We start from the raw sequence: 28000 nt of genomic DNA on the forward strand, positions 1-28000 counted from the left end.
TATTTTCCACTATCAATGTTATTTTTTTAAGTATAAAGTTGCCATGTGCAACTTCAAAGCCTAAAAGCCAAACAGAAATGTAATTGTCAACGACAAAAACGACAATTATAATCTGCATGTAATGTCATAATCTTGACAGACCGTGGTGTGTGTGTGTGTGTGTGTGTGTGTGTGTGTGTGTGTGTGTGTGTGTGTGTGTGTGTGTGTGTGTGTGTGTGTGTGTGTGTGTGTGTGTGTGTGTGTGTGTGTGTGTGTGTGTGTTTGGACACCGTGCACCGTGCAGGCGACCAGGGGCGTCATTTGGGTATGGCAGGGGTATGCAGCTGCCAGGGGGACAAATAAAAGTTACTTTTAAAAATAAATCCATGTATGTCTCTTTGTCTATCTGTGCTGGTTATTATGTTGTTAAAATATAGTAAAATAACTACAAATGCAAAATTTTACAAAATGGTCACTTTAACAAGGTATTATAATTATATTCTCCACACTTGTATTCTCCCCATCTTGACAAAATGGTAGGCCTATATTCCCAGGTTCCGCAGGTCAGCTGCACAGGTGCAATGCATTATTGTTAATTCTGGCACGTTTACTAACATGCCAAGTTTAGCTGCACTTGAACAACGGTTCCAGGCTGCCATATCCAGCCCAAGAAACCGTAGAAACGGGGGAAAGATTTTAATGTAGTCTTAAATTAAATGTATCATGCCTGTTGGCAACATGACTGGTGTCTTGTACGCGCGCAAAAGACAGCAGTCATGTTGCCATACCTTAGCTTTTTTCTGAACTGACGCCACTTGCAGGCGACGCCGCTCGGATGCGGGCGGAGGCCGAGCGGCAGGCGGTGCGGGCGGCGCAGGAGCGAGGGGTGTTGGAGGACAAGCTGGCGCAGGCGGAGAGGAACGCTCAGGTCACCCTGAGCAGCAGGGAGCTCATCCACACAGAGCAGCTGGAGGCTGCACACAGGGAGAAGGTATACAGTGAGGGGGTCATCATCAGTCATATCGTCGTTGTCAAGTGAAAACCGTCCAAAGCCATTCGTTTTGCATTCATCATTTAAACAATGATTTCAACTAGTGAAAACAGCCGATCTACAAGCACACAACGCCTCGCACGCGAGGCGTTGTGTGCTTGTAGATCTGCCTTTTTCACTACTTTTGTGCGACGGTCTTGAAGCATGGCGTTACTTTGCGAAAGAACGTACACATTTGAAACTTGGAGATACGAAGTTTCCGCCCGACAACGACGATATGGTGATGACCGAAGTGCTCGTCATTTTAACACACAATCAGGGTATGGGTGGGTGCACACATGCGAGAATCCCCTCGAGTCCCATTATGCTGTCACACATGCAGTGCATTTTACTAGTGTGCACACAGTCATACGTAAAAGTACTAGGGCTGTATAGTGTGCGTGCGTGCGTGCGTGCGTGCGTGCTTGTGTTCCTGCGTGGGTACGTGCGTGCTGCTGTGTGTGCACGTGTGTGTGTGTGTGTGTGTGTGTGTGTGTGTGTGTGTGTGTGTGTGTGTGTGTGTGTGTGTGTGTGTGTGTGTGTGTGTGTGTGTGTGTGTGTGTGTGTGTGTGTTTTGTATGTGTACATTTTTTCATGCATTCTTGTATATATGCGTACCTTTTTGTATGTTTACCATTTTGTAATCTGTGTACCTTTTCAGTGGGTTACATTTTGTATGTGTACCTTTGTGTATGTGTGTGTACCGTTTGTATACATGTACTGTACCTTTCTGTACGCACCTTTTTGTATACCTGATGTGTACCTTTTGCGTGTGTGCCTGTTTTTTTTTTTCTTTTTTTTTTTGCGTTTTCATGTGCGCTCTTGGCGGTGGCCAGGAGCAGGCACGTGCACACATAGACATGAAAGGGGGCTCGAGCCCATGCCCTTTTACCCGTCTGTAAAAAGTGCCCTCTCCAGACCATGAATGCAGTTTTCACTATGGTGAAAGAAACGCAAATGGCCTCTTTCCATGCCGTACCTGAAGGCAGGCAGCATTCAAGAGAATTGCTTTGTCCAACTCTCTGAACTTGAATGCAGCATCTTATGTTGAAAGAATTGTCCTCTCTGTGTAGAAATCCATGCCGTTACGCCACGTCTCCAGTATAGACTTGACAGCGCTTATAGCTCATTGTGGTATCATCAAGCACCGAAAATAGCCGACCTCCAAGCTCACGACGCCTCGCAGCTTGGGAGGTCTGCTATTTTTGATATTTCCACCAAAAGGCCCTTTTAGAAAGTTCAGCCTAGGGGTGGGCGATATGGAAAAATACAATCTCACAATATTTTCACAAGTTGTATCACGATACACGATTTTATCACAATTCTTTTTCACATTGTTTTTTATGGTTATTTTTCAAGTTAACAAAAACTAGACTCTCTGGGTTCCATTTGGGAGGTCTAAATTGAACTTCATTTGTATACTGTCAGAGTTAAGTGGAGACCTTGACATTTTAAAGTTTGAGAACTGATGTATTAACGATGGAACAGGATTTTTTTACAAGGCTCCCTAAATTGTATACGATATCTCTGAAAAGGCATATACGATAATTATCACCATATCGCCCACCCCTAGTTCAGCCCCTGCCTCTCTAACGTTTTCTCTGCATGTCCCTGGACAGGAGCAGCAGCATGCGGCGCTCACGCTGCAGAGGGAGCAGGCGTGTGAGCAGCTGCGCAGCCTGGCTGAGGAGCAGCGCGTGCAGAGCCAGGCAGACATGCAGCAGCTGCAGGGGGAGCTGGCCAGGCTGCAGCACCACTGCAGCCACAGCCTGCTGCAGGCCGAGAGTCACAGGCAGCAGGTGTGTGTGTGTGTGTGTGTGTGTGTGTGTGTGTGTGTGTGTGTGTGTGTGTGTGTGTGTGTGTGTGTGTGTGTGTGTGTGTGTGTGTGTGTGTGTGTGTGTGTAGTAATGTGTACTGTACTTGACTGGGTGTTAGATTTGATTTTTGTAAAATAGAAAAGCCTCCTGTGGACAGGTGATGAGAATTAGCACTTGTGCTATAATCACTTATATCAATGCATCTGGTTCGTCCAATGTGATTGTGATGTCCATATCAAATCAATAAAACATAACATAACATAACATCTTGGTTGCTTGCTTGGGGGGGTCCAGGAGTTGTCCCAGAAGGAGACAGAGAAGGCTGCTCTAACAGAGCGGCTGGCAGCGCTGCAGAAAGACCTGGACACAGCAGGCATGGAGACGGAGCGCCTGAGGAGAGACGCTCAGAGCAGAGAGGAGCAGGACAAGGTACACTACAGTGGTGGGAAAAGTACTCACATGTTTTACTAAGAACGCCGGGTACACATTATTGTGTGTCATTATTTTATGCTTTAACTATTGAAAAATAGCAGATATAGCCGCGCTGCGAGCTTGCAGATCTGCCATTTTTTGAAAAATCGTGAAAATTAGAATTTTGACACGATTCCATGTTAAGTGAAAACCCTATGTTTCTATGTCAGCAATCTGGCCAGCCATCGTCAAAGAAAAGGTCCTTTTCGCTTAACTGGAGCTCAGTTAGTCTGTTCTTGAGAGACTACTATGTCAGTGGTTCTCAAACTTGGCCAAAATGTATTTGGCCACGGACCCCCATCTCAAAATATCTAGTTCCAGCGACCACCCAGAAGCAAAAAATTTAGTTACAAACGTTCGCTTTAAAAATACATATATTCAAAGATTTGCACACATTTTCACGACTTTTTCAAAAATAGCAGATCTACAAACTCGGTGCCGCGCTGTGAGCTTGTAGATCTGCTATTTGTCAATTGCTAAAGCATTCAATAATTCTAGGCCTAAATGGGTTAAGGAAAAGTATCAATACTGCAATGTAGAAATACTATGTTAGGCTGCACCCACACCAAAGTACGGTCGCCAGAGGATAAACTCATTTGGTGCACGGCTGACTAAAAACACAGAGAGCGCACTCTGTCCCAAAGACAGAGTGCCTGTCTGTCACTTCCAGAACTCTCACCATTCCGCCTTCGACTCACCCGATTGGACAGAGGGGGAAAACTGGAGAATGTATCTGCTCCAGCATAAACGCAAGCAGGGACGTGCTGGCCATTGGGAAAAGCGGGCCAACTCCCGATCGGCCGGTTCATTCCCGGCCGGTCCAGGCCGGCCATTAGGAAAAAATGTATAATAAATAATGACGGCCTTCGTTCCATTTTGGGGGCTGGGCGGCCAACAAAGTAAATCGTCACTGTCGGGCAGAAAACCTTGTATCTCCAAGTTTCAAATTTATACATTTTTTCGCAAAGCAAAGCCCTGCTTCATCATACAAGGCCGTTGCACAAAAGTAGTGAAAACAGCAGATCTACAAGCACACAACGCCTCGCGGTGCTAGGCGTTGTGTGCTTGAAGATCGGCTGGTTTCACTAGTTTAAATCGTTTTTAAAATGATAAATACAAAACAAACGGTTTTGGACATACAAGGTTTCCACCCGACAACGACGAAATATAACTCATGTACAGTAATTGGCCCACTGGCTTGTCACTTGTCATGATCTGAAATGGCAAATCTTTGAGTAGCAGCAGCAGCGCATTAGAGAGAGATCTCTCTCTATAGCGCGCAATGAGGGCCTCTCCAACTCTTTTTCCCGGGCTGAATCAGGGGCCCAGCACGTCCCTGAACGCAAGGTCGGCACGCCACGCGCAGATATCCTCTATACTGGCATGAAGCCGCCCCCTTCCCATTGAAATGCATTGCCGGAATGGGGATTCCGCTCTCATTGGTACTTTGGTGTGGGTGCGGCCTTAGGGTGCCCTCACACCAAAATACCTAGAGTGGAATCCGCCAATGCATTTCAATGAGAATGGAGCGTTTTTTGCCAGCAGAGGATTTCTGCAAAAAATGCTCCATTCTCATTGAAATGCATTGGCGGATTCCACTCTAGGTATTTTGGTGTGTGGGCACCCTTACAAGTAAAAGTCTGGAATTCAAAATGTACTCGAGTAAAAATACAAAAGTGTTGTCGTCAGAATGTACTTAAATTACCAAAAGTAGAACGTTTCCTCTCTGTTCCGTCTCTCTGGTTGAAGAACGCGATGGCCGGTCTGGAGGCTGAGCTGCAGGAGCTGCGCTCTCGCTTCGAGGAGTCTCTGAGCGCCCACGAGAGCGCCAAGAGGAGCCTGACGGAGCAAGTCAGAGAGCTGAGCCAACAACGAGAGCAGACGCTGCAGGAGGTAGCAGATATACAGTACATCACGAAACCTAAAGCTCCCACTAGCCGTACTCTTTGTTCCACCATCTTTGTTTTAACAGTGTCAACCCGTGTCAAAGCGAATGTTTCTCGGAGGCCGGAGGCTCTGTGGTTTTGGGTGGCCTGGCTGGATGAAATATAAGGGAAAAGTGAGAATGCACGGGGAGGATGTCACAAGACGGATGACCAGGGGTTGTTTGTAGGGGCACGGAGGCGGGCGGATGGCGGGGAGCAGGGGCCGGCTTGTTTGGCTTGGCATGGCGTGGGAGGCCTGGGATCGGGTTCTGGGCCGGGTTGGACGGGTGGGGGGGGGGTGTACCAATTAGTACCAGCGCGAAGGAGAGCCATTTACCACAGGCCACTGTTGACATTGGCCACAGCCACAGAGGTTTTACTAGCGTCAGGATGCCACCAGGTGCACAGCCCAGAGCCCACTCTTCAGAATGGGGGGTGCCAGTCACTCCGGAGGCGCCAGGTCAACTCTCTCTCTCTCTCCCTCTCTCCCTCCCTCTTCCCTTCAGGTAGAACTGGGTCTTGCTGACCTTGATATAAACACAGCAGTGCAGTTAGAGACCATAACTTTGGCCGTAGTGACATGTTTTGCTGATACTGCAGGCTTGTTAATCGCCCCTGCTGTAATGTGCATGGATTTGGCACGCGAGAAAAAAAATCCCCTTTCATCCGTTTGGGTTGTTTGAGTTCAGGATTTCAGGCGCCGCGCGGGCATATTGTTGAGATAATAACCCTCACCGACACTTCATTGGATGGAACTGTCTGTTTTACACAGAACTGACCGTACACCCCCGGTGATTTACGGGCCCCGGTCTCCTTTGAAAGAGCACGTTGTTTATCTCGCCGCTGGTGCTTTCCTGGTTTGAATAAAACGCTGCCTCCTTAGTCTTATCAAAGCACATAGCGGTGAAGTCGGGAGGAGTCAGCGCGTAACGGTGTTCCACCCGACCTCACGCGAAGACTCCAGGAGAAGCTTACGACCACACAGACCAGTTTGGCATCCCTCGCCGCGCCTCACTCTCTTGTTTGATTATTTTTACTAATCCCCCCCATCCTCTTTGCTTGGGATTCTCATGTCAGACAATGACAAAGCAGGAGTGAGAATGTGTGACGACTAGGAGCGAGGGGGAGGGGGTCCGGCGAACACCCTGGTACTGTAATATGCAGGCACGTGCACACATAGACATCAAAGGGGGCTCGAGCCCCTGTCCTTTTATCCGTCTGTAAAAAAGTGCCCTCTCCAGGCCATGAATGCAGTTTTTACTATGGTGAAAGAAAAGCAAATGTCCTCTTTCCATGCCATACCTGAAGGCAGCGTTCAAGAGAATTGCCTTGTCCAAATTTTCTCCGCTGCAGCAGCAGTGGCAGCAGCAGTGGCGGGGGGATACCCAGGGTGCCCTGTCCCTCTCGTCCGCAAAAAGAACAAACATCATGGCCACTGCCCTTCCCATCCACCCTCCACCCCCCCAAAGAAAAGCTATGACTGGCCATATCGGCAGTGAATAGTTCTTTTTTCTCTCCATTACATTTTATGAGAAGGCACCGTCTTGTGTGGCCTCTGATCATAACACCCAACCCCTCCATCTCCTCCTCCTCCTCCTCCTCCTCTTCATCCTCCAGCACCTCCTCCCTCCCTCCCTCCCTACCCTCCCCTCCTCCCCCACCCGCACCGCCCCTGGAGCTGCTGTTTATCATGTTTCCCGGGGGCCGAGGATTCTTCGCGCCGCGTGCTGCTGCGGGCCCGGGGAGATGGGGAGAGACAGCACCTGGCTGCGGTCCCGACAGGCTCTTATCCGCCCCCCCCGATAAGCTCTGTCCTCCCTAGTTCTTTGGCTGAACCGCTGTGTACAACACGTTGCCATAAAACACAATGTAGGTCATGCAGCATTGGAGGCTGTGCGTGGAGCCGTCAGAAGAAGAGGAGGAGGAGGAGGAGGCGTGGTGTTTGTGCTCTCAAATCGTCACCGTCGGGCCGAAACCTTGCATCTCCATATTTCATCCATTTATGTTTCTTTTTTCATAAATGAACTACCTATTTCAGTGATTCTCAAACTTTCACATTTCAAGGTCTCCCCTTAACTCTGACAGTGTACAAATGGAACTCTGACAGTGTACAAATGGAACCAAATGAACCTGTTAGGGTTCATTTTTAACTCTGACTCTGACCTAACCCTACACTGTCAGAGTTACAGACTTGTCTGGGTCAATTTAGACCCCCTTAAAGGAACCCACAGAGTCCCTGGAATCCACTTTGAGAACCACTGACCTATGTTATACTGTCGTATGACCGTGTCATGCAAAGGTTGCACCGGTCTCAGACTCACTACGCATCGCGTTGAGATACCTATTTTTTGGGGAACTATAGAGGTTCAGCCCTCACACTTGAGGCCTGCTGATCCGACCAATATGTCGGAGTCATAGCGTCTGCGGCTTTCTCTGAGTACCCATTGTACCCGTCTGCCTGTGTCCCTTTTGTGCCCTATGGAGGCTCAGTCTTTGCACAGCAGACCCGGGTTCAAATCTGACCTGAGGTCCTTTGCTGAATTCCCATGCCCATTGCTACCAAAAATGTAGAATATCTACCTTTTTGATATCTATTTAAAGAGTATCTTTAAAAATGTGTTTTACAGTTTCGGAAATAAAGGTTTTCTGCCCAATACCGACAAAGGCCAAACTCTTGCCCTGATTCATGTTTCCCTTTATTCTTTTTGCATGGATCATTCCAAGTGGGCTTCTCTAAAAATCATTAATAATCCTATTGAGTTCAATTGAGATAATTCAAGGCATACCTTCATTCCCGATGTGGGAATACAGTCTCTCCATTGTTCGTTTTTTGCAACCTGAAAAACAGCTTACGACCATTTTTAGCATTCTTTGGGGAATTTAATAGGTTCAATGAGTCAATGAGTTATCTTCTATTGGATTTAATGAGCAATACTAGCCAGTCATATTCCACTTATCTGAAGGGATGGTGCGGGATTTCTTCCTAAGTGTTTAGTGAAGGAAATACACGGTGCAATTCAAACGATGAAGGCATTCTTTTGATCCTGTGTAACAAGTAATTAATGGGCCATCATAAACCTGCATAGCATACTGACTGGGGGCTTTACTTTTATCTGTATAAGCCCTGCTGTTAGAAACATTTAGACATGTTGTTTGAAATAGATAGGTTTAAAACAAAACAGGGGGAAAAAAACTCCAAAAATGTATGTAAAAACCATATACTTCAAATATTCACTTGGGTTCCAGTTCCCCAGGCGACTGTACTTGGTTTGCCTGGCTCCAGCCAATAGACCCGCCCACTCTTTGAGTGGACTGCTTCTCTTGGTCTGGAGGTGTCATATGACGTGTCTCTTTCTATCGGTTTCTTGGCTAACCGACCAATGAAATCAATGCAAGACGGAGGGGTGCGTCTAACTTTTGAAAATCAACCGAAACAGTGGAGGGAGGGGTGGCTCACCAGAGTTCTTAATTGCCTCTTTGGACTTCAGAAGAGCTACAACTACAAGTGTCGATAGCTCGTTAGTGATTCTCTCTAATCAATGAAACATCAAAGACAATGACCTGTTTGGTGCATGTCATAGAGGGGAGGGGGAGGAGGGAATGTTTTGTGTGCAAAAGTCAAACACAACCCCTCCCACCAGATCTCTTGTGATTGGGAATTTCAAATTTCAAATCCCCTCCCCTTTGTAATCAAATAGAATAGGGACAACTTCAGACTCAAGCTCCAGCGTAGAGTCTGAAATCAGGCTAGTACTTGGTCCCCTCCTTTTCTCCATCCGATCTGTGCTATAGGGTTCACGATTTAAAATGATCTCCAAATCAAAACAAACTGCGGCGGCAGAATATCAGAGAAGCTTTCATTAGCGTTCACTTTTCCATCGGGTTACCAGGTGGAGAGCCTGCGCAGGCAGCTGCAGGAGGCAGAGGAAGGCCGCGACGCGGGCCGCAGGGAGCTGATCGAGGCCCACAGGGAGCTCCAGGAGTGTGCCCTGGAGAGGGACAACCAGCGCAAAGAGGTGCTGGACCACAGGAGGCTGCTGGGGGACGAGGCCCGGGACAAAGAGGCCATCCAGGCCTCCAACCAGGAGCTGAGGGCCTCCGTCAAGAGAGCGGAGAGTGACAACAACAGGTACCGTACAACAGGGGGGAAGACAAGGCACAACACAGCAGTGGGAGGAGGTTTTGGGACATTGTATAAAACAACACAATATAACAGTACCTCTAACCTATATTTGGGAAACGTTTGGGGGCAACACCGTACCTCCTGGTTTTAATGAGAACTTCTCATTATACAGCTTTTGTTGAATACTCGATCTTGATTGGTCAATATTGGTTTCTTTGCCCTTTTGAATGTGCCACTTTGAGATTTGTTTCAAATATAAAGTGCGTTACCAATAAAATGTATTTACGAAACATTTTCATACAAATCTTGTACAGTATGCGGGTGCCTGACACAATATAGTGCCAACAAAAACAAATACCTATTTATCTGGGGGAAGTTGGAACCACTGTTGTACATCAACCATTCCTTTGCTGAATCAGCTTGAGGCGAGCGGTGGAGGAGAGGGAGCAGAAGCTAGTGGTCCTGGAGGAGTGCAGGAGCTCCGTGCAGCAGGAGGCCTCCTCTCTGAGGAGCACCATGAGGGAGCTGCAGAAGTCTCGGCTGCAGGCGCGCAGAGAGCTGCAGGAGCTGCGGCGACAGGTGAGGAGCCGGGGCTGGAGTTGTGGCTTCCGTCTGACCGCCTTTAATGATGGGGTTAATGTCTCGCCATTTGACGTTGTCGGGTGGAAACCTTGTATGTCCAAAACCATTCATTTGTATTTATCATTTTAAAAATGATTTAAACTAGTGAAAATAGCATTCTGCATACCTTTGTGCTTTTTAATATAAGCTGTTTACCAGTAACAGAGTAATGCTACATTGTGGTATTGCTACTTTTACTGAAGTGAAACATCTGAGTACGTCTCCCACCAAGCAGGTGGGGGCTTGAGCCCCTGCCCTTTTATCCGTCTGTAAAAAGTGCCCTCTCTAGACCACGAATGCAGTTTTTCTGTGGTGAAAGAAATTTACTATGCTTAGTTCAGTGTGGTATCAAGCACCGGAAATAGCCGACCTCCGAGCTCACAACGCGCCGCAGCGCGCCGCGTTGTGAGCTCGGAGGTCTGCTATTTTCGATATTTCCACCAAAAGGCCCTTTCCAGATTTACAAGGGGAACTAACAATGGATGAGTTTAACACAGCCTGTGAGGAGGCTCAGGCACAGACTAGTAATACTCGTTTAAAATTGCTGCAATATAATTGGCTGATGAGGGTGTAAATCACGCCAGAAAAAATAAACAAATGTAATCCTGATATCCCAGACACTTGTATCAGATGTAACGATGATAAAGGCACTCTGTTCCATTGTTTGTGGACATGTCCCAAAATAAAGGAGTTTTGGGAGGAGGTTAGAAAGGAGTTACAACGGATACTACTTATTAATATTGAGCTAGACCCAAAACTCTTCTTATTAGGCCTTTACCCGATTGGCCATAAGATAAAAAATTGCAAGATAAAATTTCTGGACCTTGGGTTCCTACAAGCCAAAAGGGTTATCGCCCTTTCATGGAAAAAGACAGGGAAACCTAGCATCGCTCAGTGGTTTAGGGAACTATCTTTGTGCCTTCCTTTAGAAAGAATCACATACACTCTCAAAAAACAAACAAGAGCTATTTGAGAAAATATGGGGGAATTTTATTCAATATGTCAAGGGCAACGATCTTTCTTATTTGATGGAGGAACCGGGAGTAGGGTAGATGATTTCCCTCTACAACCAGGCCCTTTCCGAAATGTCAGCCCCTACCTCTCTCTCTAACATTCTCTGCACGTCCCTGTCTCCCACCACCACGTGCCCCGGTGGTGAGCAGCTCAAGGTCCTGGAGGGCGAGAACAGCCGCCAGAGTCAGGAGGCGCGGGAGCTGCAGGCCCGGGTGTGTCAGGAGGAGGCGCGGGAGGAGGAGGCGCGGCGCGAGGCCTTCGCTCTGAAGCAGAGGCTCCTGGAGAGCGAGGCTGGCAGAGAGGCGGCCCTCAACCAGGTATATTAGGAAGGAAGTTCTTCTCCCTCCGGGGATTATAGTCTGCTAACAACATGCTTGAGCACAGGGGCGTCACAAGGGGTAGGAAAGTGGGACTGAGTTACTAGGGCCCAAGGTGGAGGAGGCCCTAATAACTTTATCTATTGAAAAATAGCAGATATACAAGCTCACAGCGCGGCACCGAGTGCCGCGCTGCGAGCTTGTAGATCTGCTATTTTTGAAAAGTTGTGAAAATGTGTGAAAATCTTTGAATATTATGTATTTTTAAGCGAACATTTCGAACTCAAATTTTGCTTCTGGGGGTCCCTAGAACTAAATATTTTGAGATCGGGGTCCGTGGCCAAATACATATCATCTTGGGGGTCCTTGACATAGGTTTCTTGCACACATTTTCTCGATTTTTCAAAAATAGCAGATCTACAAGCTTGATATACAAGCAGATATACAAGATATACAAGCTCACAGCGCGGCACTGCCGCGCTGTGAGCTTGTATATCTGCTATTTTTCAATAGTTAACATTCATGGGGGGCCCGCAGTGACACCTTGTACCCAGGGCCCAGAATTTGGTGTGACGCCCCTGCTTGAGCAACCCCCTCCCCCCCCCATTCGTACATACTTGGAGAATACCTGCCACATTCATGGCTGAGAGAGAGTGCGTCAGTATACTGTATGCTTTTACAGTAAGGACTAACGGCAGCTGGTAGTCTGTTCTGTTGGCGGTTTGGAATCGTCAGCAGGTATATCAGTACATGAATCATCCCCGGTTCAATCTCGGGTGGATACCTGTCCATATAGGATTGGATTTGCTAAGGGAATATCCCTTTTGTTATCCTTTGTCCTTGTTCGTCCTTGTTTTATCCCCAATTCTGTTCAAGACTGAATAAAATACACGTTTCCTTTTAGGAAATGTAGACTGTCTAATATGTTTGATAATATCACATTTTACGCCAGCACTCACTTTAGAATGAATTCTTCTTGTTTATTTAAGGTATTCCCCCCAGCAGCCGTCAGTACAAGTGGGACGTTTCGGCCCGACAGGCCTTCCTCAGCGTGTAAACAGTTGAGTTTAGACGCTGAGGAAGGCCTGATGTCGGGACAAAACGTCCCACTTGTACTGACGGCTGCTGGGGGGAATCTTACAATAAACAAGAAGAATTCATTCTAAAGTGAGTGCTGGCGTCCTTGTTCTATTTTCAATGTTTGCCCGAGCTGTGCACCCTAGACGAATGTTGTTTATATGAACCACTTTGCTGACGAGTGCTCCTCTTCTCTCTTCCTGAAATATCACATTTTAACAATTAAAAAAATATATATTAACCATATTAACCTTTTAGGGTAAATAACTCTAAATAGCACATTGTCACAGTAGAGACTTGACTGGTACAGACCCTAACAAAGAGTGCCGTGTAGGCCAGGGCAAAAATCCACTCGTCCGAGACAGTTTGCCCTCCTGGCCCCCAAGCTGTGGAATAAACTCCCTGTCGCACTTAGAACAACGGACTCACTCGCTAGCTTTCGCCGTGGACTGAAGACTCACCTTTTCAGACTCCACCTAAACCCTTAGCACTACTGGAAAAATCAATGACCAATGACCATACATGAAGCTAGTTAGCATTTTCTTCTTTACGGATTATATTGTTTTTTCTAGATAGATATTCATTTGCATTTGTTATATTGCTGTTGATGTACTGACATTTAACCTTGTTTATTATTCTGATGTTTTATCTGCTTATTGTAAGTCGCTTTGGATTAAAAGCGTCTGCTAAATGCCTAAACTGTAAACTGTAAACTGTGTGTCTTTGCGCAGGTGGCAGCTCAGCAGCGGCGTGCCGTGGAGCTGGAGGAGGCAGAGCGTCAGCTCAGGGAGGCCCTGCAGCAGAGAGAGGCTGGCGTGCTGCAGGCCGACCGGAGGCTCAGGGAGGCGAGCGCCACGCTGGAAGGGGCCTTGGAGGACGCCCGGGGCCAGATCAGGGAGGTCACCTTGAGGGCCAGCCTCGCCGAGGGCAAGGCCCAGGGCCTGGAGGAGCAGCTGGGCCTGGGAGAGGCCGCGCGCAGGGACCTGGAGCAGAGGCTGGCGGGCCTGCACTCGGCCCTGAGACGCACCCTGGGCATCGGCCGCACGGGCTCTCCGTCCCGCAGGCGGAGGTCACCCTCGCCGTGGAGAAGTCACTCGCAAGTGAAGGGTAGGAGCCATGCAGTTTGCATGTAGCACAATACACACAATTCAACTGAACCAAAAATATATAAAAACAAAACAAGACAAATATATTGTCGTTGTCGGGTGGAAACCTCGTATCTCCAAGTTTCAAATTTGTATGTTCTTTTGCAAAGTAAAGCCCTGCTTCATCGTACAAGGCTGTCGCACAAAAGTAGTGAAAACAGCAGATCTACAAGCACACAACGCCTCGCGGTGCGAGGCGTTGTGTGGTTGTAGATCGGCTGTTTTCACTAGTTTAAATCCTTTTTAAAATGAAAAAACGGTTTTGGACATACAAGGTTTTCACCCGACAACACCAATATGTATTTGTTATTTCTGTTCAAATTCAATTCCTAACATTGTTGGCATCCTTATTTACGACATATCATTATTGTCAACATTTTGAAAAAAAAAACAAAAAAAAAACGAGAATAGCAAGAATCTACAAGCCCATAACGTATTACACTGCAATGCGTCGTGAGTTTGTAAATCGGCTATGTTCAGGGTTTTTTCAGGGCCATTTTGTAATAGGGAATTGCAGCCAGGGGCTATGGCTGTTTTGGCATCCTTGGCTTGGAAAAGTATGGAAACCAATGAATGCTCTACTACTAGATACTTAAAGTTACTGTATACTATGTAACTTTTTCAATTAACCAAATCTTAAATTTGATCTAACTATTAAATCACTAAAGTTTTAGAAGACACACTCTGTGAATTTCAGCCCCTAAAGCCTTCTGTAATGATCCTGGCCGGGGACCGGATTTTGCTGCAAAATGACGCCATCATACACTACCGGCCAATCACAGCGCGGATCATACACTGCCGGCCAATCACAGCGCGTCTTGCTGTCTTCTCAGGAAGTAGCTTGCCTCAACATAACAACAGCATTTACTCTGGTTTAAGAGTCTGTAACTCCCAAACGCCTGGTCGTAGAGGGATGCGGGACATCTCTATAGATGCGCCTCGGCGAGGCGGTGGTCGTGGTGGTCTGAGGCCCGGTCCGCAGCGAAAAACGGCCGAAAAAAGCAGACGCGACCGCAGTTTGCTATACCGCTACTGACTACTTGTTGAGCAACTTACACAGTATAGCTTTAAATGAACAAATGACCTCTGCTTCCAGGGGTTGACAGTGTGGTGGATGGGTCTGTTCCCTCACTGCCGCCTCACGGTGAAGTTGAAGAGCTGGACATGGAAGCGGTGCAGACAGCCCTCCGCGAATTTCAACAGGAACTCAGGGATGCACAAAGAGACAGGGTACAGTAGCAGTTACCTCTCAACGAAAGCTGAACCACAGCTCAAAATGCACACATTCAAAGACACCACGCTCAATCTGTTCATGTAACTGTAACACGTACCGTATCTGCATGGTGTCTTAGAATGGGAACTCTTATCATCTTGGTTTACTATTACCTTTTAGCAGTGTCCGCAGAGAGAATGACAAAAAAAGGAAAGGTAACTAGCGATATTGAACTATCCCCTGTGGGAGTAGTTCAGGTTTATTACATACGTATGATTGATTGTAGAATTGGGTTTTGAGAGTGACTGACTGAGAGTTCGAAAAATAATAATAAGTTAACTCTTATACTGCTTTGAACGTTCCCGTTCGCCCCATTTTTGACGGCCCGATAATGCCAATTGTACGTTCTTTGGCTCGTTCTTTTGTACCTTGGTTTGATGTCTGTAACCTGTTGAGGTGTCGCGCGGGTGTCTACCGTTGAAACAGCTCCCATAAAAGTACTCTTAAAATCCAACTGGACGTTAACATCAATGGAGTCACAACACTGTTCCATGTGTTTTTCTCTGGATCTATTGCTCTGTAGCGACTCATCAGCCTTGAACAGCCTTGACAAGCAAGCGTCGAGCTGAGACCATTTTCACATTAATTCTTGCATGAGGCTGCCCCCTACTGCTGGTAGAGCCACGGCACACTCTTTAAGAGAACATTTCAAAAAAAAAAAGAATACACCTTTGTCTATATCATCGCAAAGGTAAGGTGCTTTTGCTGGCACAAAACCCAATAATAAATAACAACATCTGGCAGAATAAGAGTTAATATAAAATGAAATTATATGAAATGTTTTGCTGTTGGGGGCACTAAGTATTCCCATTACTTGCATGATGCCTGGTACAGTTCTTTGTGACTCACAATTATTGTCACATCGAAAATGTATATGGACATGATGAGATTTGTTGACTCAACGTCAAATTCTGAGTTAAATTTGGTGAGGGAAGACCGTCACTTCAGCAAAAGCACTACATTTTGCGGAAGCTTACCACAAAATAACCCTAACCCTAAGGGTGCCCTCACACCAAAATACCTATGAGAGTGGAATCCGCGTTCCGCCAACGCATTTCAATGAGAGTGAAGCGGTTTCATGCCAGCAGAGGATTTCTGCAAAAACGCTCCCTTATCATTGAAATGCATTGGTGGAACTCAGATTCCACTTTCAAAGGCATTTTGGTGTGAGGGCACCCTAATGGAGTATTTCTATATTGCAATATTAATACTTTTACTTAAGTAAAAAAATCTGAGTACCTTTTCCACCACTGCCTTTTAGAAGGACACTGGGAAGTGGTGGATGATCGTGATCAGGTGCTGTATTGGTATCTAATACTATTTAACACTGTTTTCCACATTTACTATGAATTACTACTGATGTATTCCTGCAGGATGACGCTAAGGCTCAGATAGCAGGTCTGACTTGTCAGGTGTCAGAGCTCAAAGGTGAACAGGAGGTGTCGGGCAGCCAGCTGCTGCAACTGCAGAAGGCCTTGAAAGAACTGGAGGAAGGTGAGAGATTCGAGATCAGTGGTTCTCAAACTCGGAGCTGTGAGACAAGTCCAGAAGAGCCTATTGTTATTATTACTGCAATTTCGTCACTGTCTGGCCAAAACCTCTTAACTAAATTTTTTAGGTTTTTGATTATTTGGCATAAATCAGGGCTATATGATGAACACCCTTCACAGCTGAGTGTTGGTTAAAATAATATTGAACCAATGGAAAGTAGTAAAAAGTGCTTGGGACAAAACCTCCTAAATCCACACTTTCTGCCAAACCAGCCAACTCCACTCTCTTTTTTTTCATAAATATGTGCTATTGAACACCCTTTACGTCTGTGTGTTGGTTAAAATAATATTGAACCAATGAAAAGTAGTAAAAAGCCCTTTGGTCAAAACCTTCTAACTCCACATTTTGGAGTTACGAGGTTTCGGCCCGACAGCAGATATATACAACTATATAAAACATTATGGATATATATTTTTTAATTAGTATATCAGTACTTTGTGTGCACGCATTTCCCAATAAAAGGCTAATTCTATACCCTACATAAATAGATAGATTAACCACTTTCAACCTTGAATTCATATTTGGTCTTTTAAAAAGCTGATCTACCAGCTCACAGTGCACAATATTAGCATGTAAATCACTTAATGTCTTGTGATTTTTACTTGCCTTGGACACGACAAGTTAATATCAGTTAATGAATCATGTGTGGTTGTTGCCTACATCTTTTTTTTGGTGGCTTCTTTGCTCCTGTTCTTCCAGGGAAACGCGAGATGGCAGAGCAGCTGCACGGGACGCAGAGCACCCTCTCCCTGCAGGAGGAGGCGGCGCGGCGCGGGAACAGGGAGAAGAGGAGCCTCGGGGAGGAGGTGGTCAAGCTGAGGAGCAGCCTGCAGGCAGCCGAGGCCGAGTCCAGGGCACTGCAAGTAGGTCTGCGAGCCAAGGACAAGAATCACGTTACAACACTGTGCTTCCTTTCAGTGACAGCCATCTATGTTTTCCACGCCGTCGTCGCTCCACAGGAGAAGCTGGAGCGTTCCCGAGGCCTGGAAGCCCGCGCCGAGGCCGAGCAGCGGAAGCTCAAGGAGGCCCTGGAGGCGTCGGAGAGCAGGGCGAGCCGCCTGGAGCTGTCCCAGCGCACCCTGGAGGGCGAGCTGCAGCGGGCGCAGCTCAGGGCGGCCGAGCTGGACGCGGAGGTGGGGGCCCTGCAGGAGAGGCTGGGCGAGCTGAGGAGGGAGCTGGGTGAGAGCGAGGACCGCTGCGCCGCCACCAGGGTCAGCGAGGAGAGGCTGGCCGCGTCGCTGGGCCGCGCCGAGCAGCAGGAGGGTCAGCTGAGGGAGCAGCTCCAAGACCTGTCCACCTCTCTCTGTGACAACAGGGCCAGCAGCGGAGCCATGCAGGAGGAGATAGCACAGCTTAAGAGGAGCCTGTCTGTCAGTGAACAGGACCGCAGGCTCCTGCAGGTACACTGACTTTGGATAGTTTGGCTATTTTTCCCTAGTTTTTAAGTTTAAAATAAATTCCACTAGCCACTTAAACCATAGCATCCCTATTATGGGGGGAGAATTCAGCCATAACAGCAGATCTACAAGCTCAATGTGTCGCGACAAGCTCGTAGATCTGCTATTTTCTGCAAAGAGATTTGGTGTCGAGGGGAAAAGAGTGGACAGAGCCAACCCCAATCAACCAAGTGTTGAAGTGGTTATGGGTAACAATAAGGCTCTACTCTACTTCCAGTTGTCAATGACAATTCTGTTTAATGGCAGAGCCCACTTTCTCAGTGTACTCTGTCACTTAATCACACTCATAAAAATGATGGGTTTAAGAGGTTGACCGAGTAGGTGGATGGTGCAGGAAACCGATCCTGGGCCAATTTGAAACATTTTAATATTTATTCAGGGCTGTTAAATAAAAACAAATTCCATGCGTTGTATACTTTTATTTCAAGTTTTTTCTACTCCAGTCCAGCTGGGGATCTTTAATTGAAACTGCAAAATAAGATGAATCACTGAGCTTCCATTACTGCCCTTTGATTTACAGAGCAGCCCTGTAACCTTTACAGTGAAGTTTTTTTATTTTATTTACCTTCGCTGCCGTGGTTTTCCTGAAGGACCTCAAAGACTATGCAATAAAATGCTCCGGAAAGCTCATTAATTCTCAGAGAGCTTCTCAGGAGAGCTCTCAGAGCTTAGTTGTGGGACTGCCTTTTAAAGATGCTGTGCAAACATAAACACGGTATAAAGATTGGTATAAATCTCTTTTATTTTTGCTCAAAACCCATTGGCTCATGCCAATAAAAAAGGACGGGAGGGGGGAAAAAATGAAAGAATATCCTACAATGTTTTCCTGCGAAAAGCAATGGAAAGGAACGACAGAACATGAAGGAAGTTGAGAATTTGAGAATTCAAGCGTGATGCTGGGAGCAAATTACTGTTTGAGGTGATGGTTGGTGGACTCATTACTCCACTACTCAGTACAGGGACGTGCTGGGCCCCTGATTCAGCCCGGGAAAAAGAGTTGGAGAGGCCCTCGTTGCGCGCTACAAAGAGGGATCTCTCTATAGCGCTGCTGCTACTCAAAGATTTGCCATTTCAGATCATGATCAAGTGACAAGCCATTGGGCCAATTACATGAGTTATATTTCATCATTGTCGGGTGGAAACCTTGTACAGTATGTCCAAAACCGTTTGTTTTGTATTTATCATTTAAAAAATGTATTAAACTAGTGAAAACAGCCGATCTACAAGCACACAACGCCTCGCACCTGCTTGTAGATCTGCTGTTTTCACTACTTTTGTGCGACGGCCTTGTATGATGTAGCAGGGCTTTGCTTTGTGAAAAAAATTACAAATTTGAAACTTGGAGATACAAGGTTTCTGCCCGACAGTGACGATTTACTTTGTTGGCCGCCCAGCCCCCAAAATAGGATTTTCTTCCCTAATGGCCAGCCTGGACCGTTCGGGAGTTGTCCCGCTTTTCCCATTCGGGAGTTGTCCCGCTTTTCCCAATGGCCAGCACGTCCCTGACGCAGTAACTGCTCCACCAGTTTGTCTTTATAATGTGTGTTTGCTCGCCTTGTGCACAGGAACGTCTGGACAAAACGCGAGATGCCCTTTCAGAGAGCAAGAGGCTGAGCCACATGCTGACGGAGCGGGCCCAGAGCCTCCAGAGGGCCCAGGAGGACTCCGAGCTGAGGGGCTCCGAGCTGGAGAAACATAACAGGACCCTGAAGGAGGTGAGTCAGACCCGGCGACACGGTCGTTTGCAACACAAACAGGACGTACAGTGAGTAAAACAACACTGTGTGACGCGCCTGGGTGACCCCGATGCATGCAGGCCCTGAGGCAGAGGCAGGAGGCGGACATGCAGGCCCAGGACGGTGCTGTGCAGCTGCAGAGGGACAAGGAGGAGCTCCAGAACAGGGCGATGAGCCTCCAGAGCTCGCTGCAGAAGCTGCAGGGCGAGAGGGCCCAGATGGAGAGGGCCCTCGCCCGTCTAGGGAAGGACAAGGCCTCTCTCAGAAAGTCACTGGAGAAGGTGAGATTAAAGGTCATATGACATAAAAAGAATATATATATAGTTTTCTTTTTATTATTATTATTTATGTTTCCTGACCTCAATTACACATAAAAAACTGAGCTTTCAACATTCAGTGTTTTTTCTGTAATCTGTATTTTTTAGAATAATTAGGCTCAGAAAAGTGAGTTCATTGGCCTCTGGACGCATGCATCATCGTCCAGGCGAGGGTGTGGTTGTATCACCTTTGCTGTATCACTGGAGCTTTTCAACATTACAATGAGGGGGGAGGTGCAGGGTGTTTGGAGAAGGTGGGAGGGCCAGGGCTTTGGGGGGGCGGAGCAGAGGCGATGATTGACATGAGACAGAACATGAAAGTCTCTGAACTACGCCATCTCTGGTGACTAGGTATATTATCTTTGCTACTCAAAAGGCCACAGAACACAGAGAGAAAAAAACCTGCCATGGCTCCCTGGAGTGGAGTTTTCAGTTTTAACATTTTAATACACGTTTTAACTGTTCTGCTGCTGTTGACGATCCTCACCGTCATTCAAATCGGTGACTACATGACGCCGTTGACAGCGCTCACCGTCAATCTTACTGTATTTACAGTAAATGTATTAATACTTACTTAATGTCGCTCCGGTCGCGGCCGCATCGGTAATGTCCGCGATTTGTTTAAAACGCACGTTGGGCGTGCACGCGAAGTGAAGCTCCTCCATGTTAAGTCAATGGAGAGGCCCATAAAGAGACTTCATGTACTCCAAATAAGACATTTTGAGCCATTTTGAGCCAGATCTAATGTAAACAATACACAAGGCAGGGCGCAGACATGTTTCTCTTCTGGGCTCACACTGTCATGTGACTAGATGACGTAATCGTTGCCGTCAAGAGATAATCCAAAAAAACAAAAACAACCCCCTTCCAGCCCTTCAAAATAATAGCGGCGGCCGACGGAGGAAACGACGCGGCACCAAGGCAACAAGCAACCTTCAGATTAAGAGGCAGTAGTTGTGTTAATGACCAGGACAAAGACTTTTATGATTGGTTAAAACAGCATGTCATAATTCCTTTAACCTCTACAATGCTAGATTTCCATCCCATTTTATTATTGTTTTTACATTGCATTAAACTAGAAAGCATTCGTTGCAGCGTTACGGGGTTCATTATAGTGAAGGGGCCCGGCACTGGCTCAGGAGGTAGAGTTGCCATTTAATCGGAATGTTTGTGGCTCTGGGCTTCATGTTGAAGTGTTCTTGAGCAAGACCTTGAAACCCTAACTGCTTACGATGAGCAGATTGGTACCTTGCATCTGCCATCTGTGTGTGAATGGGTGAATGTAATGCACATTGTAAAGCGATTTGGTTAAAGGCACTATATGTTATCACCATTTACCGTTTCGATTTATCATTAAAAGAACCACGTTAAATATATCTTCCCAGTAGCGCAATAACAAAAACAATTACCAGATCAAGGACTAACAGGTCACGAGAGATGGCAGAGTGATCTATTAAAAAAAAAGGTAGCCCAGTGTGAAGCAACAGCATGGTTGGAATGTCGTCTTCCGACCAATCATATCGCTTGGCCGAAACTACCTGCTGTCAACAGGTTCCGAGTGATTTGCGGGCTTGGCTGCCGATTCCTCTCATTTCACTTGGAAAATAAATCCTTCCCCAGACTCTTTGCCCAGATATGACTCTACGCTTCGCTTTTTATTGGCCTATTATTGTTTGTTCCCTTCTCCCCAGACCCCTCTTTTTCTGTCACAACTTGTAGTGATCTTGAAATGATGGAAACACAGAGATGTACTGTGAGAAACAAGCTGCCGCCACGGGCACACGGGGGCCTCTGCTGCACACTATTACTCGCGGCGAGGCTCGCACGTGAGTGAGTGCCGAGGCCCGTCCCATGGTAAAGTCATTGCTGCCGTTGTGTGTGTGTGTGTGCGTCGCTTCTGCTGTCAGGTGGAGCTGCAGAGGCTGAGAAGGGAGGAGGAGGTGGCGCTGGCAGGTCAGGAGAGGCAGCAGCTGGGGGATGCCGTCCGCAGTCTGGAGCAGGAGCTGGCCGAGAGGCAGCTTGAGGTGCAGGCCCTCCAGGTCAGTGGTTCTCAACCTTTTCAGGCCGCGACCCCCCAAATAATCATATATTAACTGGGGACCCCCCCCCCCCCCCCCCCCCCACCCTGACGAGCATTAGAGTTGAGGCATTACATTTTGTATAACACGGTTCTATTGTGAAAATAGCAGATCTACGGTACATGCACCTCGCGTTATTTTCACAATTTCTGCCTCAATTTGGCCAATGTTTAATTTGTAATTTTAGAGGTATGAAAAAGTCCTTAAATTGTCACTTTAGAAATGTACATATACCCTCTATACACTATGACACACAAAATGTATGTTGGTTTGTTTGCAAACAAATATTAGCAAAAATAACAGATCTACAAGGTCACATGTTACAATGTGTTTTGAGCTTGTAGAAACATTGTACACTAAAGCATAAAACAGATCCATCATCACCAGACTAATAGATTTATTATAGAAATTAGTGTGTGTGTGTGTGTGTGTGTGTGTGTGTGTGTGTGTGTGTGTGTGTGTGTGTGCGTGTGCGTGTGCGTGTGTGTGTCAGTTTGTTAAAATATATATAATTTATACACAAAAAAACAGACTTCTCACTTATTCAATAACTCAAAAAGTCATTGACAGAATAATCGCTGAGAAAACAATCGACGAGTTACAATCATAAATGTGTGTTCAGGCCCAGATCTCCCAGTTGGAGCACTCTCACTCCCAGCGCCTCCTGGAGGTGACGGCTCGCCTTCGCCAGGAGATGGACATGGAGACTGATCGCCTGCGGGGCGGGCAGCTGCAAGCGGAGCGGGCCCTGGAGACCCGGGAGAAGGCCCACCGTCAGAGGGTCAAAGGCCTGGACGAACAGGTACGGTGTTGTGCATCTTCAATAAGTCAGCCTTTAAGTTTCTGTCTGTGTCTGGCCTGCACAGCCACATCTAGAGCAGGGGTCTTCAACGTTCTCAGGCCAAGGACCCCTTAGTTGAGAGAGAGATGAAGCGGGGACCCCCACATACCTTTTCATAGATTCCATATAGTTTAATTGTTTGGCAGCACAATCGTCATTGTATTTTCGATTTATGTCAATTTGTGTTTTAAAATATTTAACCACTTGAACCATCAATACTTATAAAACTTGACCTTTTACTCTGTACTTAGTCTGCTCTTTTTCCCCTCTACACCAAAGCTCTTTGCCAAAAATAGCTGATCTACAAGCTCACAACGCCTCGCAGCGCGAGCTTGTAGATCTGAAATTTTTGGCTAAAGTTCTCAGAATATGGACGCTAGGGTTCAAGACAAGTGGTTAATATAAAAAAGGAGAAAAAAAGTTTCTATCACTCAAAGATTTGGAGGACCCCCTGTAGTAACTCTGGGGACCCCCTAGGGTTCCCGGACCCCCTGTTGAAGACCCCTGATCTAGAGTGTTCATGTAACCACCTAGTGTCCCTATTCTTGGCAGGTTATCAGGCACGTGCACACATAGGGGGCTTGAGCCCCAGCCCTTTTATCCGTGTGTAAAAAAGTGCCCTCTCCAGGAAGCAGTGAAATTAGACGACCTCTGCGACGCGTTGTGAGCTTGGAGGTCTGCTGTTTTCAATATTTTCACCAAAAGGCCCTTTTAGATATGTCAGCCCTGCCTCTCTAACATTCTCTGCACGTCCCTGCAGGCTATAATGATAATATCTATATATTATTATATCTATATAGCGGTTTTCTAAGTACTTAAAGTTGCTTTATATGGGGGAAAAGAGGAAATAAATAAAAAGGTTATGTCTAAGTGTGAAAGCAGTCAAAACGGGGTGAGGGGTTAGCTGGGGAAAGCAATTTTGAAGAGGTGGGTTCTGGGGGTGTTTTTTAAGGATAAGAGGGTAGGGAAATCTTTGATGTGGTTGGGGCGGGCATTCCAAAGGGAGGGGGGCTGCAACAGCAAATTCCCTGTCACCCCAGGTTCGGCGCTGGTCCTGGGGATTTCCAGGAGGCTGGCATCGCCGGACCTGAGGGGAGCGGTAGGGGACATGATGATGGAGGAAGTCGAGAGGTATAGGGGGGCGGCTAGGTCGTTGAGTGCCTTCCGCTGAACATAGGCAAACGTTCAGCAAAAATAGACGATTGGCAAGCTCATAAGCTCGTCGTGGCGCGTCGTTGAGGTTGTCGATCATCTGTTTTAAGCTAGAGGGGAAAAAAGGAGAACCAAGTACAGTATAGGCCCCTGGGGAACCTTGGTTAACGAAGTCAAGTGTATAGTTTAGGGGCGCCTGCTGGCCTAGCGGTCCAGGCGCACACCACATAGTCTCTGATGCCTGACAGCGTGTTTCGCGAGTTCGAATCCCGTTCCTGACAACCTTTGCTGTGTGCCTCTCCCCATCTCTCTCCTCATTTCCTGTCATTCTACTATACTATAAATAAAGGCATAAAAGCCAAATCTTTTTTTTAAAGTGTATCGTTTACATGTTAACTTGTAAGAGTGTAAACATGGACCCTAGTAGAATGATGCCTCTTTGACTTGTTCCCATCCCATAATACTGTAGCTGCTGACGCTGAAGGAGCAGTTGGACCAGGAGGTCAGAAGACGACAGGCGTACGTCAGTCACATGCTGCAGGCCAGGCAGTGAAGAGCAGCCCTGCATGAGATGTACAGTACAGTACATGAGATGTACAGTATGTACAGTACATGAGATGTACAGTACAGTACAGAACATGAGATGTACAGTACAGTACATGAGATGTACAGTATGTACAGTACAGTACAGAACATGAGATGTACAGTACAGAACATGAGATGTACAGTACAGAACAGTACAGTACAGAACATGAGATGTACAGCACAGAACATGAGATGTACAGTACAGAACATGAGATGTACAGTACAGAACAGTACAGTACAGAACATGAGATGTACAACACAGAACATGAGATGTACAGTACAGAACATGAGATGTACAGTACAGAACATGAGATGTACAGTACAGTACACGCCACGGCCCCTGGCCTCCCTGGACCAGGGGTGTCACAAGGGGGGGGAAGTGGGACTGAGTTACTAGGGCCCAAGTTGGAGGGGGCCTTAATTATTTTATACTTTAGCTATTGGAAAAATATCAGATCTACAAGCTCACAGTGCAGCACCGAGTGCCACGCTTCGAGCTTGTAGATCTGCTATTTTTGAAAAGTCGTGAAAATGCGTGCAAATCTTTGAATATATGTATTTTTTAAGCGAACATTTGTCCCTGGAACTAAATATTTTGAGATGGGAGTCTGTGGACCAAATACATATAATTTTAGGGGTTCTTCACATGAAAGAGTTTGAGCACCACTGACATAGAAACATAGGTTTTTCCAAAAACCTTAGAAGGATTTGAAATATTCAAAGACTTCAAATGTTCACAAATGTGAACATTCGATTTTTCAAAAATAGCAGATCTACAAGCTCGCAGCGCGGCACTCGGTGCCGCGCTGTGAGCTTGTATATCTGCTATTTTCCAATAGTCAAAGTACCCAGGGCACAGAATTTGGTGCGACACCCCTGCCTGGACTCTGTTCTGTTGGCAGTGTCCCAGGCAGCAACAGCAACATGTATGTTTTAGGCTAGATCTGCTTCTTTGGAGCACATACTGTACACACGACACACACACACACACACACACACACACACGCACACACACACACACACACACACACACACACACACACACACACACACACACACACACACACACACACACACACACACAAACACACACACACACACAACTCTATTCAAAGGAGCTTTATTGGCATGAGAAAACATATACGTTTACATTGCCAAAGCAAGTGTCACAGATAAAATAAAAACAGTTGAAAATGGGGAACATATATACAGTTGGAGGGGGTACAGCATTGTGTAAACAGAGCTATGTTGTATTGTGACATTTTATATATGCGCAGGGTATAAAGCTTTTCGAACAAATAGCAGCATTATTTCTTCTCAAAATGCATTTAAAGGTATAGCAGCTCTGTTTCATACTGTATGTGCAGTAGGTCTAGATGTCAATCCATGGTTTATAGTCCTTAGGGTGGTTGTGTTTCTAGCCTTCTTTTGTCGCAACAGTTCACAAATCTTGCTGCTGTGTTCGCACATTGTTGTATTTCTCCCAGTAGGTATGGGAGCTGTTCATCATTGGTCATGTTTTCACACACACACACACACACACACACACACACACACACACACACACACACACACACACACACACACACACACACACACACACACACACACACAATTCTATTCAAAGGAGCTTTATTGGCATGAGAAAACATATACGTTTACATTGCCAAAGCAAGTGTCACAGATAAAATAAAAACAGTTGAAAATGGGGAACATATATACAGTTGGAGGGGGTACAGCATTGTGTAAACAGAGCTATGTTGCATTGTGACATTTTATATATGCGCAGGCAGGGTATAAAGCTTTTCGAACAAATAGCAGCATTATTTCTTCTCAAAATGCATTTAAAGGTATAGCAGCTCTGTTTCATACTGTATGTGCAGTAGGTCTAGATGTCAATCCATGGTTTATAGTCCTTAGGGTGGTTGTGTTTCTAGCCTTCTTTTGTCGCAACAGTTCACAAATCTTGCTGCTGTGTTCGCACATTGTTGTATTTCTCCCAGTATGGGAGCTGTTCATCATTGGTCATGTTTTCACACACACACACACACACACACACACACACACACACACACACACACACACACACACACACACACTCACACACTCCCGAGCATTTTTGCTCCCACACGTGCACATTGGATTACTTTAATCTACGGGAGAACTCGACAACAACAAACAATGAAAGTCTTGTTTATGAGTGGACTAGATGTGCCAAATTGTTTTAAGGATTTCCTCTCACGAGCCACACAGTAGGTGTTTCTACTGTAGGCTGTTCACTCTGTCTGTCTCCATGTTTTATGTGGTTGTTGTTTTTTTCTTCAAGGAAACAATGTGATGGAAAGTTTCCTGGCTTGGTGCTATGTTTGCTACGCCTTTGTCAGTTTTATCATGCTCACACATTCATCTTCCACATTGCACTGATCATGTTCAATGTTTTATTTATAAAGCACATTTCATACAAATGAACCTCGAAGTGTTTTCAACAAACGTACATTACTTTTTTTATATATATATATTTCTATCCTAATCCTTATTTTTTTGAATGGAAACATGGGTGAAAATAATTAAACTTTGTTTGCAAATTTGGATTGATATCCCATAATGGTCCTCTGTTATCAGATTATTTCTTTAACTGTCTGTAACTCATTCACTTTGTGCATTTTTCACATGATCAACATGAGCTATATTTCACATTTTGTTATAATTGCTTGTATGGAAAAAAGATAATTGTTTTATATGAGCATATCATATAGTCATAATAAAAAATGCTGACACAAAGGCAGTGAGATCTGATAAGCAATGTAGTGGTCGATGATTCATTCTGCTGAACAAGCAGCTTTTCCCTTGTAATAAAGTCTTGTTTATTTAGATGTGTTTCTAACAGGGACGTGCTGGCCATTGGGAAAAGTGGGACAACTCCCGAACGGCCGGTTCATTCCGGCCGGTCCAGGCCGGCCATTAGGAAAAAAATAAAAATAAAATGTCGGCCTTCGTTCCATTTTGGGGGCTGGGCGGGCAACAAAGTAAATCGTCACTGTTGGGCAGAAACCTCGTATCTCCAAGTTTGAAATGTATACATTTTTTCGCAACGCCCTGCTTCATCATATAAGGCCATTGCACAAAAGTAGTGAAAACAGCCGATCTACAAGCACACACAACGCCTCGCAGTGCGAGGCGTTGTGTGCTTGTAGATCGGCTGTTTTCACTAGTTTAAATCATTTTTAAAATGATAAATACAAAACAAACGGTTTTGGACATACAAGGTTTCCACCCGACAACGACGAAATATAACTCATGTACAGTAATTGGCCCACTAGCGGGGCAGGTAAATGCATTTTTGCACTAAAATACTTCACAAGTGGAAAGAAACCTAAAACTTTTCACAAGTACTCCTTAGGGGTTGTTCCTATGATAAAACACGTTAGACACTGAAAAATCAAAATGGCTGCCATGTTTCCAAGATGGCTGCCTCTGAACAGTACGCCAGC

General features: G+C 46.0%; 1 protein-coding gene across 1 annotated transcript in view; it reads left to right on the forward strand.

The window, feature by feature from the left end:
• The window catches only part of crocc2 (ciliary rootlet coiled-coil, rootletin family member 2), a gene marked incomplete at both ends in the record, with an annotated part of 84841 nt that extends 60364 nt beyond the window's left edge, over positions 1 to 24477 (forward strand). The window contains 17 exons of the mRNA XM_080727287.1: positions 801 to 970; positions 2629 to 2808; positions 3121 to 3255; positions 5047 to 5190; positions 9113 to 9351; positions 9765 to 9924; positions 11130 to 11297; positions 13106 to 13481; positions 14616 to 14749; positions 16166 to 16286; positions 17043 to 17206; positions 17303 to 17743; positions 19366 to 19515; positions 19617 to 19817; positions 21761 to 21892; positions 22554 to 22733; positions 24394 to 24477. Of these exons, the coding sequence (XP_080583413.1) occupies positions 801 to 970; positions 2629 to 2808; positions 3121 to 3255; positions 5047 to 5190; positions 9113 to 9351; positions 9765 to 9924; positions 11130 to 11297; positions 13106 to 13481; positions 14616 to 14749; positions 16166 to 16286; positions 17043 to 17206; positions 17303 to 17743; positions 19366 to 19515; positions 19617 to 19817; positions 21761 to 21892; positions 22554 to 22733; positions 24394 to 24477 (3179 nt within the window). The remainder of the gene's footprint in view (positions 1 to 800; positions 971 to 2628; positions 2809 to 3120; positions 3256 to 5046; positions 5191 to 9112; positions 9352 to 9764; positions 9925 to 11129; positions 11298 to 13105; positions 13482 to 14615; positions 14750 to 16165; positions 16287 to 17042; positions 17207 to 17302; positions 17744 to 19365; positions 19516 to 19616; positions 19818 to 21760; positions 21893 to 22553; positions 22734 to 24393) is intronic.
• Positions 24478 to 28000: the final 3523 nt, after the last annotated feature.

This window comes from Nannobrachium achirus (genome assembly GCF_963921795.1).
Source record: "Nannobrachium achirus genome assembly, chromosome: 1".
NCBI lineage: Eukaryota > Metazoa > Chordata > Actinopteri > Myctophiformes > Myctophidae > Nannobrachium > Nannobrachium achirus.